The following is an 18,104-nucleotide window of genomic DNA, read 5'->3' on the forward strand; positions in this document are numbered from 1 at the left end:
TTTTTATTTCACTTGAGCAAGCTGCTATCTTGTCGGACTCTCATGCATCTCAGCAGCTTACGCAACATCCATGAAACCCACGAGGTTCCTGGTGTGGGTCTGAGTTCTTGCTCATCGGTACTTCTAGTACATTCCACTGTGCCACGTCATCCGTTTTGATTTCACATGTGGCCTGTGTAACTGTCTGTATACATGTTACGCCATCTAAACAATTCTACGAGTGGTGCAACAAACCCCAATATGATGTGCAAGCTTTTCTCCAATACATCCATCTCACCCATTTTGATTTCTATACTGATTCAGAGGGTTCGATGCACCCTGTTGTCATTTTTGTGAATAAAACATGATGACATTCATCACACGTGCACGGATCTGCCTGCACCTCCATCAAATTCACCAGAATTGCATAACGCCACCTGTGCCACAACTTAGACCAGCTTTTAGCTGGTTTCAAGTATATCATCCACTTTCAGCCAACAAATTGTCAGACGCACCCTGAGAAAAAAACGCCCTCACAGTCCGTCAGAACACCCAGCACGGGCTGCCAAATTCCCAGTCGCGTTAAACTAAGCCTGCACGAGCACGAAAATCAAGATGTGCCGCATTTTACGCCCGAGTGCACGTGCGCCCTCGACAAAAACAGAGCCCCAAGTTTTTGTGCATCTTCATTGATAGTGAAAGCGCATGGAAAACTATCCAGAACCACATTCATAAAAATTCTTCACAGCTAAGAAGCGTCTATTTGTTCTTTAGTAGAGAAGAAGAGTGCCACATACTGTAAATGGCCGACCCGGCCCGGCCTAGCTTGGCGCAATTGCTGATTATTACAGCGAGTGAGCTATGACGGCAGGACCACCAGGGTAGTGACAAGCGGCAGAGCTGCCTCTGGGGCTGAGACAAAGGTTTACATATTACACAAGCAATTTAGATGTTTTCTAAACATGTTGCCAAGACGGTGGGAGTTGGCAGCCTCTCCAATGTTTAGTTTTTTTGTTTTTGTTTTTAAACCCCCCTCCCTCCATAGTTGTGAATTTTGCATGCATTTTGTGTCGAGCGCGAACGAGTGAGGTGGCGGGTGCGGGTGGGGCGGTGCGGAGTTGAAGCACTCTGCACTTTTGTGCTCTCTATGAACTGCGAGCGAGCTAATAAATTCTTTGAGCCACTCAGCGCCACATTCATGGATATCCCCCAAAGATTACACACACAAATCACCGCACAATGGGGGGCCACCTCGGAGGGCCCCGGGGCGTCGTGGGAGGGGTGGGGTGGGCTGGCTGCGGGGGACCCTGATCCCCGAGGAATGGGCGGGGTGGCAAGAGGACGCGCAAACCGCTGCGCTCAGAGTCAAATGGTTTATAATGGCGGGTAATGGTATATTCAAGGAGGTTTGCTGGAGGTGTGAAGTGAAACAGGCGACGGTTTGAAAAGGAAGAATGAGAGAATGCGCGGGGTGTCAAAGTGAATGTGATGGATAAAAAAAGGGGGATTAAGAGACGGCTGGGGGAGTGGGAGGTGGAGGGTGGGCGATTCCGAACCCACACGACCAAGGAGAGGCCGAGGCGGGACATAATTAACTCCTGGATCTTTTGTGCTTTGCCATCTGACTGCAGGGCGGAGATGAAAGGGGCCTGCTAAGCCTGGCATTCCATCCCAATTATAAGAAGAATGGCAAGCTCTACGTCTCTTACACCACCAACCAGGAGCGCTGGGCCATCGGGCCGCACGACCACATTCTCCGCATAGTGGAATACACCGTGTCCAGGTAACGGGAGGCGGGGCAAGCGCAAGCTGACGATGATAACAAACTCACAATACGGCTCAGTCTTTTTCTGGTTTAGGAAAATTACCATATTCTACGTGTTCAACCTCATCTCAGACATGCATTGTATTTTTAAGTCCTCTTCCCAAGCACCCAGCAGAAAATTAAAGAAAGGCTTTAATGTATGCCACTTCCTATTAGGGATGTAACGATAAGGGCAATATCGTGATATCGTGATATTAAAACTGCCACAATATTGTCGTCATGTTCACAATATTTAAAAGGCAAAATTTCCATTTGTGCAGTTCTAGCACCCTCTAGTGGCTAGTTTATTAGTGCAATTTAATTTTCATTAGGCATGTTTTGGCCTTCTATGTTTAAAATCTATGCTAATTGTCAGATGAAGGGGAACCTAATTTGCTTGTGAAGCAATCAATGTGTGCTTGCATTAGCAAGTAAGTGTCTCAATATTGTTATTAGCGATTGTAGGTGGTTTATATACATTGCTGTTATGTACAAAAGCACAATATTGTGCTTTTTTTTTAGTATGAGCTCTTATTTTTTTAATATTGTGATCTTTTTTAAATATAGCCAACACCCTCCCACAATATCATGATAATTTTCGTATCGTGACCATCATATCGTGATAATATCGTATCGTGATGTTTGGATATCGTTACATCCCTACTTCCTATAGACAGATATTAAGTCAGTATTCTTCATAATGTTGCAGTTACGAGAATTATGTCATAACATTACAAGACAAAAACTAAATTTTGAGACAAAAGTCATAATATAAGTATTTTTATTTTATGTTACAGGGATAAAGTCGTCTTACTACAAGATAAAAAATACAAGCAAAAAAAAATCATTGCTAGAATAAACTAATGTACATTTCCATGAGACCAAGAATGAAATTGTAATATTATTTTGTGGGGTGGCATGGCTCAGGTGGTAGAGTGGCCGTCTCCCAGCCCAGAGGTTGTGGGTGCAATCCCTGGCCCTTGTGACCATGTCGAAGCGTCCTTGAGCAAGATACTAAACCCCCAATTGCTCTTGTTGTTGCATCATCAGTAGGTGAATGATGAGAAAATACAAAATTGCGCCAGCCACAAATTCAAAGTGTACGGAAATTTATTATGCATGAAGTTAATTTGGGGTTTCAAAATATTTTACCAGTGAAACTGACAAGCAGACGGAGTAACTGGCCAGTAGATTTATATCATAAGTTAATAAAGTGACAATTTAATGATACGTTGTGTAAGCCTCTGTCACTGAAATAATAGGTTTAAAATATGTGGGAAAAAAATGGACGTGACTGTCAAACTCCAGCACCGCATGTTTTAGACACTTTCCAAAAAAAAGGTATGAAGAAGCAGTAAAAATTGGACAGATCAGTGATCTGCTGGACATATAGTGTGCCGTTCATTTGACTCTCATATGATAAAGGATTGTTGGAGAAAACAATCTTTTCTCATGAACCTCTTTTCAATCACGCCAATCCATTTGCCTTAATGACCTAATCTTAATTACACTTTTGGCACGCCGTCTCAGTGACTGACTGCGGCACATGGGCCGTAACTCAATTAGAGGATTCGATGGCACTTTTACAGCGTCGTTATTTTCTTTAGAAAGCTGTTTTTTCCTTTTTTTTTTGTCAAATTGCAGGACCTTTAGGCACTCAGAACAAGCCAGGATGAATTGTTAGTCGTACTAGCGAAGCCAAAGCCTCACTTTGCAATAGACTGCGTGATGTCATCGCCCGCCCACTGTCTGCCTCGTGTCTCAACTTGACATTTCTAGAAGGTTTTTTTAATGCCGCTGATGGAGTTTGTTTGGTCGCATGTCAGCATTTTTGTCTTTCAATGGTGGAAATTGAAATATAACATAACATTACAAAAATAGTGGTGCCCTGAGGTATGATGTCGTTGTGACCAAACTCTGAAATCAACACGAGTATCTCAAATCATCTTTCACCATTGAAATGAATGGAAATACCATTAATCTGTTCCAGACTCCCCCAAAAAACAACTAGTGTTTCTAATATGTTGTCTAATAGAGAAAATTTTGCATTTTAAAAATGGTATGGTATGAAATAAAGTTCAAGCAAATAATTAAGCAGTTCATGGTTGCCTACAGATGCCAGAGCATGGCCGCAAACACTATTTTTGTTTACACGAAACTCCTCAACTGACATCAAAATAGTTCCTTGACACATGATGCCACAATATGGCAGCAAAATACTAGTTTTGTCAAAATCGTATAAAATAGTCTTATATTTTTTTTCAACCTTTGAAGAGGACATGAAGAAAATTGAGTACATAGAGAGAAAATTAGTCAACTGCGGTTAAAATCTTGATTGATATCTTGGAGCCTTTACAATCCCGGGAAAAAAACAGGGACAACAGCAACAGTCTGGGACACAACATTTAGAATAGAACGTATTTATATGTTTTTGTGAGTTAAGAGAAGCAAAACTTTCTTCAACCATGGTATTATTTAAGAGAATTTTTTTACGTTGTTGGCTCCAAGAATGATACCAGAGGTGCTAAACCGCCTGTGTGTAAGGATGTCCCGGCACTCACTTTGCCCTCCCTGTTGTGTCGAAACCATTTGTCACTGTGCGGCAACTATTGAGTACTTCACTGGGCTATGAATAAAATGTGCAAGTGCCCCTCATGCTAGGTGTTTTTGTGAAATAGTCTCTTTCTTCCTTTTTCCCCCTCAGAAAGAACCCAAACCAGGTAGACACCCGGACCCTAAGGGTACTAATGGAAGTGGCTGAGCTGCACCGGAAACATCTGGGCGGGCAGCTCCTCTTCAGCCCCGAGGGTCTGCTGTACATCGTCTTGGGGGATGGGATGATCACCCTGGACGACATGGAGGAGATGGATGGACTCAGGTGACGAACGGTCCAAGAGTCTCAAGGCACGGAAGTGATCCCAAGCCTAAAAGGTGCGTTTGTATGCAGTGATTTTACAGGGTCCATGCTCAGGGTGGACGTGGACACCGACCTCTGCGCGTCGCCCTATTCCATACCACGGAACAACCCGTACTTCAACAGCACCAACCAACCCCCGGAAATCTTTGCGCACGGCCTACACGACCCAGGCAGGTTGGTCAAACGCAAAAAAAAAAAAAAAAAAAAAGTACACTCACTGAATCATTCTGTGCTCATTTTTTGGTGTTCTGTGTGGCGTAGGTGCAGCATGGATCGGCTCCAGACGGAGAACGGGAGCCTCCTCATGCTCTGCACGGACGCCAGCGGCAAAAACTCCACCATGGGAAGAATATTGGAAATTCACAAAGGGAAAGATTACGGTGAGGTTTTTTACTTGCAAATGACTCAACTGCAGATCATGATGTAGATATAGTTTGAAACACTTTGCCTGAGATTTTGGCTTTAAATTGAGAATAAATATTTAACCTTTAACCTGCGCTTTGGCAACACATTGAGAAACAATCCGGGACAACTGCAGACGTACAGAAGGTTAAGTGTAAAAATTTTGTGAGCACCATGTAAATACCTCTAGCCCCCCACTTGTGGAGCACAGATATGCAAAAAAAAAAAGTAAAATTGCATCCACACTTTAGATTCATAGCTGTCAACAGCAATAATGGCAGGGGTGAGGGCTTAGCATTGTTGAAAACGCAAATCTCGGCGGGGTTCCGCTAAAGATTAGAGTGGGGAAAAAAAAAGGAAATGGCCCACTTTTCTTCCACAAATAAATTACGGATATTTGTCTTAATAACGATGACTTTGGCAACCCAAATGTATGCTTGCCCCCCCTGTGTGGGATGGTCCGCGACAGGGGCCAATTATCTAAACTGGAAAGTCATTACCGTGGGGAAATCAGCGCGCCAGCCGCCATTCACATTTCCCGTTGCCAAGACCACAGCACTCCAAAAATAAGTCTAATTACATCAGCGTCAAAACGTATGAAGCGGACAGGGGGACAGTGTGGTCGTCCGCCAAAGTCCAAAATGCAGACCCACATGTAATGATTTGTTCCATGAAAACCCTCCAGAAAAGGCTCCACTGTCATATTTAATGGCCATCGCTATATTGTTGTTGTTTGGCGTAATCCTTCTCACAAACTATACTGTAATTATAACATTAGTGCCTCACCGCCCTTTGCCACATGTACATGCTTTACTTAGAATAGGGAAAAAAAAAACATTAGGTTTGCGGGGTATAAATGTTATATTTTTCACCAAAGTGCTTTTATTTTATGGCTTTTTTTCTATAATTATAAAAAATAAATAAATAAAAATAAAAAAGATTACATTTGTACCTTTTTTTTTTTTTTAAATAACTAATAAATTGTGTTTCATCCAAGAGGAGCTTGCATAATTATCGTGTTTCAAATAATTTTATTTGTCTCAACATTTTTTACGTGATCGGCGATCGTCCTAATCGTGATTTCAATTATTACCAAAATAATTGTGATTAATATTTTCTTCATAATCGAGCAGTGGTAGTTGTGATATCACCACTTTTTTTCTTGGGGGAAAAAAAAACAGCTTTTTTTTCCACCAAAAAATACGACTTAATCATTAATACATTACACGTGTGCTTTTTTATCATATCTACTCAATCCTATGTTGTATACAATCTACACAGTTTTGGGGCAAAACTAGTAGTCTCGTTCTGAGCGGTATGTTGAATTCTGCTCGTTTCCGTCGCTTCATGTTGAACTATTTTTAAACGGGGTTTGATTAGTGATATTTTTGGGGGGACACAGAAAACACGATAACACTGACAAGTGGCTCATTTTTCTTCTCCTCCATACTGTACAGAGAACGAACCTTCCGTCTATGACCTGCAGTCCATCGGAGGGGCACCACCAGTGGGGGGTTTCATCTACAGGGGTTGCCAGTCTCGACGATTGTATGGCAGTTACGTGTTTGGAGATAAGCTTGGGTAAGGAAGGACACTATGATCAAATCATATTCCTGACGTCAAGCACTGACGCTCAAAAAGGCAAAAAAGGAAGTAAATAATAGCAGGAATCTTCCGCTCCTCTCAGGATTTTTGCGATTGGGTTTGAAACTATGTGCAGCGGCTTGAATTCCGTTCCAATTTGTGGGTGTGTTTTTGTGGGTTTTCGTCGTGATGCAATGACGTCTCAAGTGGCACCATGTGGGTCTTGGGAAAGGAAAGTGGGCAGAGTACCATATTGCACTTTTTTTGCAGATTTTACGCGTTCTTGTTCGAGAAAATTATATTTTTTTAAAACGTATTACTAAGTTTAGTTATATAGTAATCAACAGGTGTTTGTTTTCCATATTGCAGATAGTACAGAGCATGTAGAAGGACTAACGCAATTACCGTAACTAAATAATTTCCACAAATAAAAACCTGCCTCTAATTGATTTCTCCCTTATTCCCACAAGTAGTGAGTATAATGATTTCAGTTAACAGAAAAATGTAACTTGTTTGAACCCAGTCGCTAACCAAAACAGCAGCACCAACTGAAGACCATTCCGTAGCATCCCAGTACAAATCGATACAATGAAACCTGGTCGATTTACGCTCCCATATTTATGAAATTCACCTATTCACAATATTTTCAGTGGAATCTAAAAGATATTCCCTGAAATACTCACCTACCATTATTTTATTTGAGGTTCAGCATTTATTCAACTGGATGACGCACCCAGTAAATAATTGAGGCCTGGATTTGAAGTGGAGGCCACTCTTTGATATCATGTGCTCCATGAGATTCCATAACCAACCAATGGCTGGTAAGAAATGACTTGTTCTTTCTGTCCTGTTTATCTCAGCAACCTGCGGATTCTCCAGAAGTCGTCGATAACGCCGTCGGCAGCAAGCGACCAGTGGCAAGAGAAGCCACTTTGTCTGGGCTCGGCCGGCTCTTGCGGGTCCATGCTGGTCGGGCACATCCTCGGATTTGGGGAAGACGAACTGGGTCAGTGTGCCAATGACAAGATGTACACAACTACTACTATTTAGTGCTGTCACTATCAGATATTTTTAGAATTAATTATTATTAATTATTATTGATTAATCAGATTCATCTTAATTTTGCATTCAAGTTATTACAAAAGTATTTTTTCCTGATTACTGTTTATTAACCAGTGATTGGTGTTTATTTCGTACTTTGTATTCATATAATGATTAAAAAAAAAGGGGGGGGGGGTTATAAAGGGGGGGGGGTGCGGATGACCCAGCCGGCGACTCGCTTGCTTTCTAATTCGAGGGACGGCCACCATTTGAGGAAATACGGTCTTGACTTACAGTCAGCAGGATATTAAATGCATACTTCCTGATGGATTCAGTGTCATTTCCATTAAACGTCACACATATCATCCTCACATTTTGCATACTGGGCCGCCTACGGCGCAATGTTTTGCACGGGTGTAGTGTGTTGCCGTCAATTTCGGAGGGCTCGGGTGAAGTGAGGTGAGCGGCCTCATGTGATACAGAACGTTATACCAGCTGCAGCCCACCAGTCACTGGCGGGATTATGAACTGTCAGCTTGCAGTGTTTCTGATTAAGTCAAACACTCACTCAACAACAGCCATCATAAAATGTTTGATCACCGCTCTCGCGCCAGCTGACACACTCGCTCGTTTTGAAGGAGGTATTTAGATTCCCGCCCGCAAAAGGCGCGGGACCCCGCAGACACATGTTTACACTTTGTCCCCTTATGGAATTTTGCTGTTCTTCATTAAAATGATCCCTGTGTGCTTCCCGGTCGTGAGTGTTCAATGCATCCGCGAAACGTCTTTCACGTGGGCCTTTTCCATTTCGTTCCAGGTGAAGGCTACATACTGGCGAGCAGTAAAAGTATGGCGCAGTCGCACAGTGGGAAACTCTACAAGTTGGTGGACCCCAAAAGGTACACTTCTGAACTTTTTGCACTCACTCGTCATGGCGCACCCTTTCTACCCTTCTCACAACCTCCAAAAAAAAAGAAGTTACAAACGGATGTGAAAATGACGTGAGGAGGCAATTTTGAAATTCCTTTTGTTCTTTCTCTACCGTATATTTTTGAATACTTTTTTTCATAGTTAGGCTGGTCTTGTGACTATGCTGCCGATTCGGAGAAGGAGGGAATTATAGTGGAAATATACAGCATGTCAGATGTGAATGCTCAACTCTTCAAATACGCAAAGAAACCAAAACTTTACGCTAGGTCAAAGTTTCCCCTTTCTCCCCCACTTTTTTTAAGCCCATTTTAACATTCCAACTTTGATAGTGCATTGGCAATTGAAGTGCTCTTTCTCTTGCACACATAATTCTAATTTTGACTCGTAACACGAAGCAAAACAAAAAAAAAATCAACAAAGCAACGGCTTGTAATGTGTTTGGGCACTTGTAAGTCAAGGTAACAACAGAGATGGTGCACCTGCACTCTGTTTAATCATGCACACGTGGGGAAAAAACTGAATGCAAATGTATCATTTTAATACCAGATCACTGTTCCACTTTAAATCTCGCACAGCCCCCAGGATGCACGTACCACAGATTGGGAATTTGATCATTCTAGTGCAAATGAATGGTGTCAGCTATCGTGTTTTTTTTTGTTGTTTTTTTTAATGTAGCCTCATGGTGTGCTCAGTAGGTTGTGGCCTTAAATATCTTCCGAGAAGCAGAATTAGACGCAGAGGAGCCATGGTGGAAGTGTACCCAATAAAATGGCCGGCGTCACACGGCCCCGCGCTGATGCAACCCCACGAGGCCGTCGTTAATCACCCGTCTTTCAAACCCTCGCCAATGCCAACGGCTTGTCACATGATGGCCCTCCCTGGCAGCGCGGGACGGTAACCGGAGAGCGATCGTTGCATTTCACTACGTTAGTGTCAGGTATTGCTTTAACAGCGGAGCTGGATGGACACGCGCTGCAACTGGCAACGTAACCGCACGCCGGTTATTTTCAGAGCACTTGGACAGCAGGTTTTATTTTGCTGAGAGTGGGGGGAAAAAAACTCCGGGGCACCTGTTTCGTCCCGCCCGGAGACTTTGACACGTCATTTATTTCAGCACATGCGCTAACGCAGTGTTGCTCTAACCTTTTAAACCCACTTTCCAAGTGCCACTATATTGACCAATATTAAAATACAGGGTAGCATAGAAGGCCCGACTGACATAAAAAATGTAGCAGAAGTTTTATATACTGTTTTAATAATATTTATCACTATCAGAAGCTCATTGTATGCTCTCAGTAATAATTGGCATTTTCCCCCTTACATACTGCCTGTCAAAACTGGCATTTTCTCACTTTTTTATATGGAATATGGAATGTGCCCTACAAATGATAAGAATCTGTGAATAATTGACAATTTGACACCCTCCCTAATAGGGGTTTGAAATAGGTATTGATGCCAAAAGATTGCGGCAAAGCCCTTAAAGGGACAGCAACATGAAAAACCAACTTTCTGGAGCGTTTAGCCGTGTTAACATTTTAATTCCTTACCAAAAAGATGACGGAAGTGTTTTTTTCCTCCATTCGCCCCTCTATGAGAAATTCTAGGATCAGTGGTGTCAAAGTCTGGTCCTCGAGGGTCTGAGTCCTGCATGTTTTCGAGGTTTTCCATGTCCAACACAGCTGATTCATATGTAAGCTCATCAGCAAGCTCCGTAGGAGCCTGATAATTATCCTGATCATTGAATCAGGTGTATTAGAGTAGAGAAACCTCAAAAACATGCAGGACTCAGGCCCTCGAGGACCGGATCTTGACACATGCTCTAGGTCATTCTGCTCTCCAAGCACCAGCCTTTCCCAACTTGAGAAAACAAGCGCATGCTCACTTTATGACATCATAAAGTGCGGACTAAACGCATGTCCACTTTCTCTAAGACCTCCATGGGGTAGTAACAAAAGCAGCCTTTATCAGTAAACATTCTGTCCAAATGAATCCAAACCAATCAATTGTCCTTCACATTTGCAATACCAAAGTGCAATGACAGTTCTGTTTTAAAATCCCACAAAGGTGACTGAGCTGGCTGACACTTGTGTAAACTATAAGTAAAACTTTTGTGTTATACGGAACCTGACTGAACCAATAGTATAGTAGTTAGTGTGGTTATTGTGCTGGCTCTGTAAGCAGCAAGTTATGGTTTCGAAAACAGCCCAGGTTTTTTTTTGTTTTTGTTTTTGTTTTTTAAATTAGGGGAGAGGCGGGGTTTTAGTAAACCGTGCGTTTTACTTCCACGTTACAAAACTAACCAACATAACACCCAATATTTCATAATATTACCATAGTGTCAAAGGTAAGATTTAATTGTTATATGCCTATAATTAACTTTTGGAATGGCTTAAAATACTGTGGTTTAATCCCTTTAAAACGGAAAGGATCATAAAACACCAACACCATCCATCTAGCATGTACACAGTCATGAACTCGTGTTTCATAAACAATTGTATTCAACACAAACAAATCACCTTCGCATGAGGCTCATCAAGAGTATTAGCAAGCCTACTAGCCTCAATGCTAGCCCAAACTGACAGGATACACATGGGAAAATATGCTACATAGGCAAAGAAGCAGAAACATACTTTTAGTTTCCTGTTTGACATAGACGGGGTGCATTCATGGACCGCGAACAAATCTGAAATGCAAATGACAAAACACTATGAAATACCACAAAAAAAAAAATACCCAAACAGCATCACCAATATTACTCCAAATGCTTCCAAAATAAGAATATCGCTTTGGCTTGAGCACTAAAAGAAACCCAGCAAAGAGATGATCATTTCAGTGAATAACGGATGTCAGGTTCCTAAAATTAACTCTGCGCTAAATTGCAAATGCTAAACGGTTCACTGTACTGTATAATTGGCACTGACATGGAATGGGAGTATGAAGTCGACCACGTCAATTTTCTGCTTCTTGAAATAGTACCAGAAGCCCCTTTTACACTGCCCGTAAAAGCCGGCATTACATTACAGGTATTTCTTATAGTAGCGGCTCATGTTTGACTCTGGAGGCTCCACTGCATGCAGTGCATGCATGTTTTTTTGTTTTTGTTTTTTTATCTGTCAGTAAATGGGTGGTGTTTACTAGGAACAGCCTCCGCAATGAAATATCTCCTGTTAAATGAATAGAGACAGATTAAGTAGAAAAAGGCGACTGGGAATCACACTTGAAATATGTTATGCAGCTGATCAGTCGCGGGTGACGACAGTGCCACCCAGGCATCGCCGCAATTAATTACACCGCAGATGTTTCATAAAAAGGGGCCCCGATGGCTTGCTCCGTATTTATGTTTTCTGGCCCGAGCGCTGCATGCGTTTCTCCCCGTCAGAACAATTCTTTCCACTGTGGACTGGACTTGTTTAGTCTGCAAATCCTGTGTTGCAGAAGTCCCGCCGCTACTTGGTTAACAGAAAAATAAAATAAGAGAAAAATAAGAATATTACGCATTTGTTTTCATAAAATATTTTCTTGCTGGTAGCATCACTTTGTGTATGACTTTTCTCAGCATTATGACGCATAATACAAATACATCTAAACCTCATTTTTTCTTGTAAAGGTACAACTTTGTTTACAAAATCCATTTTTTTCACCTTTATGACTTTATTCTCATAAATATTTTCTTTTAATATTACAAGTTTATTCTTATTTTACTACTTATTTTTTTCAGCTATTTTCCAGCAAAATTCTGACTTTTTTTTTTTTTCCCCCACAGAATTAAAACTATATTCTCCTCAAACTATGTTTTGTTTTATTTTTTTAAATTATGGCTAAAATTATTGTTAAATTAATTGTTCATTAAAACATTACAACTTTGTTGTCATACAATTACTTTTTTTCTGGTAATATTATGACATCGTTCTCATCGTACAACTTTGTTTTTGTTTTAAAATTACTTTTAGCAACTGTCATAAATAAATACAACTTTGTTTTTGCCAAGAACATTTTCATCGTAGCATTTTAATTTTATTTTCACAAAATTGGAATAAAGTTTTTTTTTCTCTCAATATTTGATTCTTGTAAAATTGAAACTATATTTTTGTCCTCATAATATTATGACTCTTTTATACTTTATTATTCTTTTCCCTGTAATGTTACAACTTTTTTTTTTAAAGTCACTTTTTTCTAGTAACTTTTTGACTTAATTCCTTGTAAAAGAAGTTTTCTTGCTATATTTTCCTAAAATTCTGACTACCTTTCCCATAATATTAGAACTCTATTCTTATAAGGTTATGACTTTTCCCCTCATAACATCATAACTATTAGCCCAGAATTCTTTTTTTTTTTTTTTTTTTTTTTCTTCCTGGTAGTATGACTTAGTTTTCACAAAATTTTGAGTTTTTTTCCTCATAACAATACAACTTTATTTGCATAAAATGTTTGCATTTTTTTCTCAAAATTCTATTGCCATGAATTGACAGGTTTTTTTTTGTTTTTGTTTTTTTTCTGGTAATATAAATGACTTTCCCATAAAAAAATTTTTTTTTTTTAAAAGTATGACACTCATGACACTGATTGATTTTATTCTGACTTCTTTTTTTCTTCTTGTAGCAATTCAACCTTTTTCAAGTAATGGCACAAAAATACAAAATGATGTAATTATTTTCTAATATTAGGATTTCCAGTCATGAAAGCTTGACTTCTTTGTTGTGTCATTGCAAATGTATTCCCCCCGTGGCGAAGCTATGTGTTTGGGAACACGGAAAAGCTGTTAGGTAGTGCACTAAAGGCCCTACAGGGAAAGATTAGCCATAAAATCCCTCAGTGGTGTTTGTGTAAACATGTCTTGGCCAGATGACTTCATTTGGAGGTATTTGTTTGTCAGTGGAAGTGCTCCTTCGATAATAAATAGGCCACCATGCATTGAAAAAACTGCCGAATGGGGGCTTGTAATAAAACAAAGAGAGACAAACAGCAACGCTTGTGGTGGTTTTGCGGTCTGATTGAAGTCATCCAATTCTGCTAATTTTACTAATTCTGACCAATGCGCGGATGTCGAAATCAGCCAGTAAAATACGACATTAAACGTCGAATCCTACTAATTTACGATTATTTTTTTATTACTTTATTCTTGCAATACAATGACTGTTTTTGTTTGTTTGTTTGGTATTATTAAAATGGGCTTTTTTTTCTTGTAACATTACAACTTTATTCTGGTAATTTAATACCCTTTCCTGATGATATCAGGCCTCTTATTCTCATGAAATTAATATTCCTACATATGTTATTGTGATTTTTATTCTCCACACTTTTTTGCCATGTAACAACTCCCAGATAATACTTCAGATTTGCACTGTTCAAATTTCAACTTCTTCAAAAATTGACGCCTCCCGGGGTATATATCATCTGATTCCACATTACTTACAGTATCTGCACAATTTAACGTTAAATATGAACTTTTTCCCATTCATTTTCAATGGGATAGACATTGAACTATTTCGAAGTGTCACTTTCCACGCCCACTTCCATACATATAACGTATCATCATTACCAGGTGTTTGATACTGCTCGTTGGCACAGTTGGTAAAGTGCATTGTCCAGTAACCATGATGTCATAATTTGATAATTTATCTCTCAATTTACTTCATAAGCATTCCACATGCATTCAAATCTTAGCATTTATCTTTCAGCATTCCCACGCAATTTCTCCAGAAATTGCACTTAGTCTAGTTATTTATACCACTGGTTTTTGTTTTTTGTTTTTTTTCTGAATCTCACAGCTTTTTCTTATAAAAAGTATGACCTTATTCTCAAAACATCGTTTTACTTTGATCATTGACAAACTTGATTTTTATCAGCTTTTAATGTGCTAAAAAGACTGTCCAGGAAGTCCCAAGTCCCAGTGTGGTCTCTTTTGCCGACCATTGTTGAGGGGTGGCCCATTGCCTTTTGTATCTTCGTTCCTTATTTTAATTGTGCACGGATATTTACTGTGTATTGTAGCAGACGCTATTCAGGACCACACCGAAAGATGGTGCAAGATTTAAGAGGGACAGGAAAATAAAGGGCTTTTTTTTTTTTTTTTTGCAACACCACTGGGGGAGTTAGCATATCACACGCTCTCACAGGCCCACAGATGTGCATGTTCGCATGTACCCGCCACCCACGCAGTTTATATCTGTACACAGCAAACACGCGTACACACGCACACTCAGATAAATACATACGTATAAACAAGACGCCGGAGACGTTCGCCGATACGCGACTTGTGTGACGTTGACTGTCAAACAGGAAAATTCCTTCTTATATACTTTACATGCTTACTTCTTCAACACCAACTCTTACTACAAGAATATATTTATACAGTTAACCTCGTGGATACGTACCAGACCTACCTACAATATAGGTGAAAAATATATATATAATACAAGTGGTCGATTTCCTAATTTGACTACCTTCTAGGCCTACATTAAAAAAGGCTTAGTCCCCAATAAGTTTGGAAATATTATAGTTTCATACTAGTATTAGGGTTACTCTGCAAAGTTTTTGGTTCAATTTTAAAATACACTATAATCTTAACTGTCTTCATTATTAATTTGTACATACTTTTTAAATAATTTCAAAATGTAAACTAATGATGGTTTTAAAAAGTGCAGCCACTTGTTGGCGCAATATGCTGCTATTTACATCTAGTCACTGTCCTGTGAAAAACAACACTATTGTCCATTTTTGTCATTTTTGACATTCTTACGTTTATGAGGTGAAACTGAATGCAGACACTCCCCAAAAAAAGACATACAGTAAATGTTTTTCACAGGACAGCAACGATATGTTGCGATTAGTCGACTAATCGCGACTGCTGTTGGTGATTAGTTGACTAGCAAAATAATCGTTTATGGCAGCCCCACACCCAATGAAATTCCACTAGCTTAGTGCTACTATAGGGATGTAACGATAAGCGGAATATCGTGATATTGTGATATTAAAACACAATATCGTTGTTGTCATGTTCACGATGCCACACATCTGTTAAAAAAAAAAAAAGTCAGGTTGATTGCCATTTGTGCAGTTCTAGCACCCTTGGGTGGCTAGTTTTTTAGTGCAATTTAATTTTCATTAGGGATGTTTTGGCCCTTCTATGTTTAAAATCTATACTAATTGTCAGATGATGGGGAACGTAATATGCCTGGGAAGCGAGTCAATATGTGGAGGAACTTAATGTGTGCATTAACAACATAGCATAAGAATAACATAAGAATAATAAAACATAATAATAATATCATTGATAGTATGTACAAAAACACAATATTGTTTTTTTGTTTGTTTGTTTTTTTTAGAATGAGCTCATTTTTTTACAATATTGTGACCTTTTTTAAATATCGCCAACCTCCCCACAATATCGTGATAATTATCGTATCGTGAGCTTCATATCGTGATGATATCGTATCATGACATTTGGCTGGCTATATAATGCAAAACACTATTGACAGGCTTATGGAAATTAGCATATATATTTAATTATAAATTTTTTACGTAAGCACTGTTGATTAAACGTGTACAATATTTGTATCATCTTGAAAAGAACAAACTCGTATCTCTGTTCTGGCTATTCTGGAAACTCTGACAAAACAGTCCATTTCTCGCACAATTAAAAAGGGGAGCGACAAAAGACAGCCAGCCTAACAATGGCTATCAAAAGAGACCACACGCGGACATGCGATGAAACTATTGTTGGACTTTGCCTCGTGTCAATCATCCATCCATCCGTTTTCTTAACCGCTTATTTCGCGTCCAACCAGCTAGCTACAAACAACCGCACTCACGCTGACAAATCGCTAACATCGCCACTTCATTCCGATCATATTTTGTACAAAGCGTGCGACTTGATGCTCGGTGCCGGTGTAAGCAATCTCGTGCGTGGCTCCCACCCCTCCCAAAGTTGCGACATTCCCACAGTGGCTGTTGACCCAGCTGCCTTTGTCAAGTGGCGCTAACAGCAGGTGCTGTTTTCACAGCCACCCTGGCAGTCGTACGCGCTGTTTAGTTGCGCCGCTGACCCCTTGCCTGCTATTAACAGCGTTCGCCATGGAAAAAGTCCCCCCCCACACACACACAATCCTCTAGAGACCTTTTTTTTCCCACTCCTTGTACACTCCCTTAAAAAAAAATCCCGCCACGACCAAAGTTCCGACATGGATGGAGTCTCGAGTTGGATGCTGATGGGAGCATGGGAACCCGCCCCGCCTTTGCCACCATGACCATCCGCATTGATAAAGGCGGGTTTGCTATACCTCACGTAAATGATCTCTCAGCCCCTCCGTAGCCACATGAACATCTGAAAGGCAACTGACCGAATTCCTCTGCTGATTTTAAACGTTTTAGGTAATTTAAACTAAAAGCTGGCGCCTGTTTTTTTTTTTTAATCTGCATCGGGATCGTTCCAGTAGCAATAGTCTGTCTTAAAGGGATATTTGACTCATTGAGACATTTTCAGCAGTAAAAATTTAATATTTTTGTCTAGAATTACGTTATTATTTTTCATGCACATGTTAAGTTCTGAGGATGGATCCCAAAAGCGCAGACACAAATAAGATTTTACCTCTTTATTCGCATAACATCGAAAACGTAGGACAAACTTGACTAGACGAGAAACAATAAGAATGCATCGAGAATCATGAGACGCCAAGCCCCCTTAGGCTGCGGAGATGCACAGAGGAACAGAGGTAATAATCCGACAAACACACACTTCTCGGTTTGGCTTAAATAGACAGTGAAATGATCTGATTGGCTGTGGATAGACATGTGGGTAACAGGACTGACATGGAATTATCTGATTGGATGTTGACTAGAAAAAGAGATTCAAGATTCTTGAGATCACATTGCTTAAAACCAGTTGAAACTAGACACCGATTACATCAGATCAAACAGTTCAAAACAGATCGTTCAGATCCGGTCGTGATTGATGACGCCTGTTCTCGAGGACGTTCCTCAAAACGGAACTGATGTCAGTGCCCAGATACCCACATCGGAAGTCCAGTTACCATTCCTGGTCCATTCGCATTGCGTCGGGCTTTTCGGTAGTGTTTTCTTCTGTCGCACCGTACATGTGTGTGTATGTGTGCTGGGGGACATTTGAACTTGATTATGCACTTAGGCGTATTAGTTCCAGATTTGTAGCGCGTGATACGGAATGATTATTTTACAGCGCGTTCGCCAATGTGCGTGTCTGGGTGTTTGTCTAAATACGGAACGATCACAGCATGCCCCCCCCCCCCCCCCCACCCCCCCCCTCCACTCCGCACTCCCCTTTTTACCCAAGTGCTTGCTGTGATGTTGAATATGTGGTGGGTCTGGTTTTTATCTGAAGCTCGACTTTTATGCCTTAATTAGGATTTCATAATGCAAGTGACAATTTTTCAAAAGCAAAACAGAACCGGGACACCAATCCAAGGTGGTGAC

The 18,104-nt window shown here is 40.4% G+C and overlaps 1 protein-coding gene across 3 annotated transcripts in view; it reads left to right on the top strand.

Moving 5' to 3' along the window:
* hhip (hedgehog interacting protein) overlaps positions 1–18,104 on the top strand; it is a 42,031-nt gene that overhangs the window by 19,444 nt on the left and 4,483 nt on the right. For all 3 annotated transcript variants that reach the window (XM_077525437.1, XM_077525438.1, XM_077525439.1), the window contains exons 5-11: positions 1,611–1,762; positions 4,488–4,661; positions 4,731–4,874; positions 4,962–5,080; positions 6,560–6,683; positions 7,547–7,692; positions 8,545–8,626. In XM_077525437.1, coding sequence (XP_077381563.1) covers positions 1,611–1,762; positions 4,488–4,661; positions 4,731–4,874; positions 4,962–5,080; positions 6,560–6,683; positions 7,547–7,692; positions 8,545–8,626 — 941 coding nt within the window. The remainder of the gene's footprint in view (positions 1–1,610; positions 1,763–4,487; positions 4,662–4,730; positions 4,875–4,961; positions 5,081–6,559; positions 6,684–7,546; positions 7,693–8,544; positions 8,627–18,104) is intronic.

This window comes from Festucalex cinctus, chromosome 6 (genome assembly GCF_051991245.1).
Source record: "Festucalex cinctus isolate MCC-2025b chromosome 6, RoL_Fcin_1.0, whole genome shotgun sequence".
Lineage (NCBI taxonomy): Eukaryota > Metazoa > Chordata > Actinopteri > Syngnathiformes > Syngnathidae > Festucalex > Festucalex cinctus.